The sequence below is a fragment of the Crinia signifera genome, chromosome 1 (genome assembly GCF_055691185.1).
Source record: "Crinia signifera chromosome 1, ASM5569118v1, whole genome shotgun sequence".
NCBI lineage: Eukaryota > Metazoa > Chordata > Amphibia > Anura > Myobatrachidae > Crinia > Crinia signifera.
This window is the reverse complement of record NC_139217.1, coordinates 447945713-447953753: the sequence shown is the minus strand read 5'-3', so window position 1 is coordinate 447953753 and position 8041 is coordinate 447945713. Positions and strand designations below refer to the sequence as shown.

General features: G+C 41.2%; 1 protein-coding gene across 2 annotated transcripts in view; it reads right to left on the bottom strand.

Moving 5' to 3' along the window:
- Nucleotides 1-2353: 2353 nt before the first annotated feature.
- PRKAA1 (protein kinase AMP-activated catalytic subunit alpha 1) overlaps nt 2354-8041 on the bottom strand; it is a 28706-nt gene continuing 23018 nt past the window's right edge. The window contains exons 9-10 of one of the 2 annotated variants that reach the window (XM_083154347.1): nt 6250-6493; nt 2354-6035 (exon numbers count right to left, since the gene is read on the bottom strand). In XM_083154347.1, the coding sequence (XP_083010473.1) occupies nt 5846-6035; nt 6250-6493 (434 nt within the window). In that variant the 3' untranslated portion in view covers nt 2354-5845. Of the gene's footprint in view, nt 6494-8041 lie in introns of both variants that reach the window. The other variant, XM_083154356.1, reaches the window with a different exon arrangement.

Here is an 8041-nt window from a genome sequence, read left to right as displayed (position 1 = left end):
CTCGCCAAATTGGCATTGAATATACCCCATAGATGTCCCACCTTGCAACCTACAGGACATAAGTCCCATACACGTGTTCAGTGAATGACATCGCCAAACAATTTCCCTGGAACTTTCCAGTTTCCTGGACAAACGATATTGTGCACACACACTGACAAATATGACGAACAATCTAGCTAGAGTCCATCAATATGTAGCTTTTATTGAATGGCACAGCCAACATTGAGCTGCATGTACAGATACCAGAAATCCTCGCTAACGACCCACGGAAGCGCGCATCCTTCATCGCATACACACTGGCCACTGTTTTGAACGATATTGTCCAAAATGAACGATATTGTTTAAAATAATCACCCAGCGTATACGTGCCTTTAAGGGACCTAGCTCCAGATACCACAGGTCACCTCCAAAGGCCTTGTAGAGTCCATGCATTGATTAGTCAGATGTTTTAGTAAAACAAGGAGGATCAACATAGAATTAGGTCCAATGCTGTGGCAGATTGTTTTGAGGCAAAAGAAAGGAGAAAAAGGATTAGGCCAATAAATTATTTCACTCAGTGTTATTTGTGATAGGATAAATCTGGCTTTTTAAGTGGGGTTGAATACTTTTCCAAGCAAAATGTGTCACACAAATGTACCTCTTGTGAACCATAACTGCTTTATCCCAATAAAAATATAAAAAAAAATAAAAAATAATAAAAAAAAAAAATGTGTCACACAGCTTACGCTCAAAAGGTAATGTTACAATTGAGAAGCACTGCATCAGAACTCTTGTAAAGCTGGATACACACCTAAACATTTATCTGTCTAATCTGGTGGGACCAAAAACCTGAAATATATGGGAGCAAATGACAATCAAATTTGCTCCCAAACATTGTAAAACAGACAATGGTCAGTCAGACAAATTGTTTAAATCAATCTGATTTAACACATTTTTCCAAGCAATTGTTTTTGTCATATACATTTCCACCACAGATTTGACAGATATATCTTTGTGTGTGTACCCAGCGTAACAGCGATAGGCAGTGACAGGAAGGTGGCTAGACAGACACAGTGGTAAAGTGGTAGCGTTAACTACTATGTAACTATGTGATCCCTGTCCTGGTATCCTCAAACAGATGTACACTACGGAGGGATTTGCAGCAACAGTTAAATACATTTGCAGATGTGACCAATAGACGTAGCAGCCTCTACAGCATGGGTCTTCAACCTGTGGCCCTCCAGATGTTGTGGAACTACATGTCCCAGCATGTCCTGAGGTTTTTTGGCATGCTCTTATAGGAAAAAATGTGACAATGCATGTTGGAACATGTAGTTTCACAACATCTGGAGAGCCACATGTTGAAGACCCATGGTCTACAGCCATCGCTGAATCAGGACCATTGTTGCATACTTATGTCACTTCAATGCTGTGTTATTGTCGGACTGGATTAAAATATTAAAGTCTTTGGCTTCATGCAACTCCAGATGTCAACTAATTTCATTGCAGTAATAAGATATTGGGCAGTATTCAATGCTTTTTGCAAATGACCCCCCCTGCACAAGCAGTTTCCACCTCGCTGGGTTTTAACATATGTGGAAACGGCGAGGCTTGCGGCTAAATGCATTAGGCGCGAATCTAGCCGTTTGGGGGAATCTTTCTTGTTCCCCTCTGACAGCGAGGCTTCCCCCGGAACGTTTAATACGGTGAGCGGCCAGCCCACATTGAATATGGCCCATTGTTTTGCTTTGTAATTAAAGTCAAATGAACCTTTAAAAGCTTTTTCTTACAGTATATTGTGTTGACCAGTGGTATAACTTCACACACGTATGTCGAGTCTGACAAGTTACATATAACTTTAAGCTCTCCCTCAAAACCCACTTCTTCCGACTAGCCTATCCCTCCTCCTGACCTCTTTCGCTCCTCCTATCCTGCCTAACCTACCCCTCCATCCGTTCCGAATTATCCTATTGTTTTTCGTTCGTCCACCCACCTCCTTTTAGTCTGTTAACTCTTATGAGTAGGGCCCTCCTTCCTCACGTACTCACCCTACCTCTTTACCTTACCAGCGCTCCTGCCCTGTTCTTCCCTTCCTCTACTTCATCTTCAGTCTCCTCGACCGTTTCTACACCTACTTCAGAATTTATACTGATTTTAGTTCTACCAGCTATACCCCTATTTATGCTGTATTTTATCAACGCACCCTGTACGTTACCTTGTAATTTGTTTTTATGTTTGCTATGTACGGCGCTGCGGACACTTTGTCGAAACGAACTACTACTATATGTAGAGTGTATACACAACTCAAATTGTTTAACACAGACTACACAATCTTAAAACCAGCACAAATCCCAGTCAGAGGCCCAAGCAGAGGTGATGATAAAGTACATGTTTTATTCAAAGATCATACGTAAATGCACACAAGTATGTGAAAATCGCCAATGTTTACAAATACTCTGTTGTATTGCACCAAATCATTTCCATTTTTATTAACCTTCCCTTTCATACCACATCCGTATGTACAGCATGACATAAAAACCAATGATACTTAGTGGGCGACAACGGTAGACATTGCATATATATATATGCAAGCCACGTACTGTTCTGAGAGATACTGGACCTGCCACATGAGGTTACATTGCCAGCCACCGAAGCTGTAAAGGCTTCTTGAGATATCATCAGTCTAAATATAGGATAAGATATAATAGGATACAGAACAGAATGCAAATACAAAAAAAAGTTGTGCATTAAAAGAATTTCCTTGGTTCAAGAATGGTTTCAACTTTTCCATGTAATCCATTAGCGCAGATTCACTTAACACCAGATCAGTTCTTTCCGAAACTCTTTTTAAATGTTCCCAGTGAGACTACATTATAGAAATTCATTTCAAACGCAATGATCCAAGTAGAGCTATTATCTCTTAAGTGGAGTTAAATCACTGTATTGTAAAGCTGGGTGCACGCTATAAGATATTTGCAAATATGCAAAGTTGCTGCAAATCGTATAGTCCAGGGGAAGCCAACTCCAGTCCTCGAGAGCTACCAACAGTTCACATTTTCCAGGTCTCCTCACAGAATCATAAGTGAAGTAATTAGCTCCATCTGTGGATCATTTCTAATGTGTCAATCAGTAATGAGTGCACCTGTGCCCCAGCTAGGTGATCTAGAAAACGTGAACTGTTGGTGCCTCTCGAGGACTGGAGTTGGCTACCCCTGGTATAGTATATACCCAGTTTAAGATATCTAGATTCCTGAAAACTTCAAGCTTAACCTCAGCATTTACTAGACGTAAAATAGACCATGCCAACATAAAAATCCCACGACTCGTGGACAGTCCTTCGATACCAGCGATTTAGACATTAGGGGCCTTGTAAATGGCTCTTTAATAAAACAAACTCACTTTGGCTGGCATCCTGTGTGGCAGCCAGACGACTCGCAAAGCTTTACGTTCGGCCCACAAGAGCATTTAGTTGGTCAGGAACTTGACACCCGGACCAAGTACTCGAGCGCTGAGAGAACGCAAGGGATAAGGCATGTAAGCAGCTTTTCCTGTTCTAAAGGTGCCCATACACTAGTAAGATTTATCTTCAGATCTGGCTGGTTAGAACAAAAACATGGTTATGGATGAGTGACAGTTTGGCAGTTTTCCAGCATTTCCAAGCAAATGGTCAACTGTCATTTGCTCTCATCCATAACCATGTTTTTGTTCCAACCAGCCAGATCTGAATGCTTGTGTACATATGGCCACTTTAAGTGCTCGCGCCCATCCTTGAAGCCCTACTTCCATGGCTTCCTGCACGCACCTGAGGGTGGGAGCAGAATCGGCCACGCAAACAATTAAATATCCCCCCGTATAAACAGGCACTAAAGTCACACAACCTATTGAATGACTCCTTTAAAAGCAGCAATTTAATACAAAACTTTTGCCTTTTAAACAATTGCTGCTTTAAATCTCACATCTAAATGACCAAAATCTCACTTTCCGCAACAAGCTGTTCCGTTCAGCCCAGGGGGAGAAGCAGCTATAAAATGCCTGCATTTTGTAGCCATTCACCCTGTTAAATATCAGTTTAGACCACCAGATAGCCACTATAACAGTACACTGTTTCGTCCCGTAGGCTTCTTTGTCTACGAGTGACCATCCGCATGCTGAACCTGCTGCTAATACCCATTTATTTCAGCCTCTGCCTGGAGCACTCCGTAAAGGTACTAATAAAATATTTCTCTAATGGATTAAATGGAAATGTTTAAACATTTAACATGATCATTTTTAAAAATGTAAACCATTCATGAGGACAGTGCGTAGGCATCTGTGTAATGCAATATTCAAGTTTCACAGCTCTATAAAAGGAATGAATTACTTCTATATAGTCTATAGAGAAAAGATACGTGATTTATTGATAAAGAACTCAGTGCCTGGAGCGGTTCGCAGCCCCTACAAACTCAGAGCTTCAGAGGGTTGTTCACCTTTGCATGATTACTGTAATGACTGGTGCCTGTTCTCCTGCTTATCGCACTGTTGCTTTACCTCTCTGGCATCCTGTTGGGACCCCTCAACTATGGCTTTATATTATCCGGCTAGCTGTTTGGCTTTTTCCTGGGAAATGTGGTCAGTCTTTTCTCTTCTTTCTGAGCTAAGAAATGGAGATGTGGTTTTTAGAGACGAATGCTAATAAAAAGACAATTCATCCGTAACCTCTCCATTTGTGTTCCGATTGGCAGAGACAAAACCGATACTAGAGAGACTGGAATGTTTCCCCATTACAATCGCATTATTCCATTCTAGCTCTAGAACAAATGAAGTGTTGGGGAATGTAATGGACAACAGGCCTTTTTTGGGGCTTCCCAAAAGCTCCTTGGACCCCTACGATCTTTGCAGAGAGGCTGGATCAGAGCAACAGTAACAAGTGTCAGATGCTAAACCTTAGGATAGACACAATGGCCAAGGCCTGCTGCACATGAGTTGCTGGCAACCAAACCACAGTAGTGCCAGTGAGGTGCAGTCCAGGTCATAAAGGAATTTCACTAAATAAAAAAAAGTGAAGTATTACATATAGAATTGCAAGTCTACACTGTGGATGCTGCAATTCTGTGGGATGAACCATTCACCGAAGGATAAGCCATCTCCCAAAGTGTCATCTCACTGTCTCCATAACACATGGAAAGGACTTGACTCTTTGGAGCAGGTTGTCATTGATTGGGCTAGTCCAAACTATGGGTTGAGGGGGTGAAAAACCATTAAATGTGCCACTTTCCACCCAGTGAGGAACGCAATAGGGCTGGGATCACAAGCTTAGCGGTCCTTTGCCTGACAGTGGGAGGAGCAAGATCGGAGTCACCATTTCATAACACCCCGCCAACAGGCAAGCCTATGGTTCAGTCCCAGGCAGACAACTTCAGTGAATGACTTACTTTCCTGAAATATATGTTAGATTATCTAGTCCGGTAAGGTATGTACAGACGTGCATTTCATATGCTTTCCATCGCCTTAAAAAACATCTTTCAGATTAAAAAATAAAAATAAATTGCCGGTGAATGCCAACGGGGCACTTACGGGAGGAAAGAAAAAAAAAAAGTTGTCACCATTACCAAGAATAAAAATCAGTGTTTATTTAACCATCGCATATCCCACATTCAGCCATTATTTGAAAACCCCTTTTAACAAAAACGTTCATCTTCGTAAAAACCAAAAAAGGAAAAAAAAAAAAAAAAAAAACTTTATTACATTTGTACAAATTTTCTTCGTACATTCATCAAATGCTGATTTCCAGACACTGATATGTCCCAGACAAATCTTTCAGCAGCCATCACACGATGTATGTGTGCATATATATGTATATATTTTTACACACACGTTTAAGCCAGATTCATGTGAAATTATACATAAAAGGGAGAGTAAAAAAAACCCAGAAAAAGACGAAAAAAACCAAGCCATCGTGAAGTGACAAAACCCAGTGTTGAATAAAATGTGCAATTAAAAGTTTGTCAGCTTTGACAAAAGAGGAAAAAAAAACAATTATATACAAACTTTTTATACCTTTGTTCACATGTAAATATCTATAAAAAAAAAAAAAAAGAACAATCACACATTAAGCTTTACGGTTTAGACTTTCGAGCTAACAAAAAAGACAGTCTCCCAATCTATGTGCAAATTGCATTACTGATGTTTCTTTCAGCTCTTAAAGTATGACTGGATTAAAACTGGAAGCATTTGGCTACAAGTTACTGCATGCTTATTGCTCAATATGAACTCTGTACAGCCCTCGCCTACCGTGCAAGGATCTTTATTAAATTAGCACACATTTCAAAGAACTCTATAGTATGGCTTCCTGGCCGAGGGACCAAGTCCGCGTTGGTGGAGTCTACAGATGAGGTCAGGGATGACGGGACAGAACCATCGGATGACTTCGTCTGGGCTTCGGCGTCAGAGTCGCTTTTCTGGGGCGTCCTGGAACTGCTAAGAGAACCAGAACGTCTTGGGGTGGCACATTCAGATTTGGTTTCAGTAACTTCATCTAGTGAAATAAGAAAAAAAAAAAAGAGCCACGAGTATTTATCTTCCAGTATGTATAACATTCCAACACAATATAAAGGTCATGAATCACAATTACGCAGAATAAGGACCATTTCATGTGCACTGGAACAGGACCACCCACAAGGGGATGCTGTGGACACAGTTGTCCAGGGCCACTCATGCTACCCACCATCTGCCTCCGCTGAAGCAGGCTTCTCCTTCACCTCCGAACCCTTTTAAAATGCGGCACCATATGGTGAGCCAATCAGAGCTTGCATATCGGCAGTGGCTCTGATTGGCTTACAAGTCAGCGCCATATTTTCCATCTACTTCACATTTTTTAATGAAATTAGAAATGATTTAATTTATCCCAATAAGACAATTTGATGTAATTTTCGAAGCAATAATCAAAATAAAACAGGCTTCAGCACTCGGATATTTAGTTTCTGGGGCAACCAACTAGCAAACCTTGACCAATGCAAACAATACTTAATACACTTGCTAGTAATAGGAATAAAAACACCAATGCATAGTGTGTACCCAGCAATATGTTGCTTATTATATCACAAGTACATCAGCTGGGACAGGCTCAGCTGTTTAAGCGCCACACCTTCCCCGATTTTTAAAGGGTAAAATGCACCTTGCTAGAACAGCTTGCCTGTGCAGTTACCGCCGCTGCGTGAATAGATGCCATGCACATGCATCTATTCACATTAAGCAGAGAGCTTGGGGAAACCCAGCATCTCCGTAGGTGGCCTTGAAAACCTTTCGCCGCACCCAGGAGACCAATAACTGCTGACCATCTCATTTGGTTTCCATGCAAGCAACAGAACCCAATCAAAATAGCCGCCATATCTTTTCCGCGCCCGACAATGTGAAATCCGTAACCGTTCTGCCTCTAAAGGTGCAGATTTGTGTCAGACCCTTGGCAGGAAAAGTGCAAGAACCTATAAGATAGAACATTTCATGCAGACTATGGTGGGGAACAGGGCATTGTACTGGTCTATAATAGGGTCATTGGATGACTTTGCCCACAGATTCCTTGCCCTGCCACACAAGCCATTGGGGGAGAGTTATCAGAGAAGGTGGGGCTTCAGTCATTTTACAGGCTGTACTACAAAAAGCAATAGTGAGAATTTGTTGCTATGGGTAATGTCTCCACTTTCTCCAAGATTGGGAAGACCCCATTGTATTCGAACATTGCACACAAAAAAAAAAAAAAAAAAACATAGGATGGCTTTGAAAGAGGGATGGGTATTACAGGATTGAAAATGAAAGTCTAAAAGGTTTTCAGCAGTAGTTATTAACACCAGTATCACATTTATTTCCTTATTAACACAGCTTAACGGAACACTTAGAGACAATCTCAAAAACTGCAGTGCAACATTCTCCTAGATACAACAACTTCTGTATACTTGTGACTTTTCACATTCAGTACAGAAGTGTCCTTATACACCTATCCTCAAGTGACATTAAATAGCCCTGTCTGGCATGCCGCAGACTGTCTCAGTCATGCACCTTGCCACAGACCTTCACAAAACATGCATTG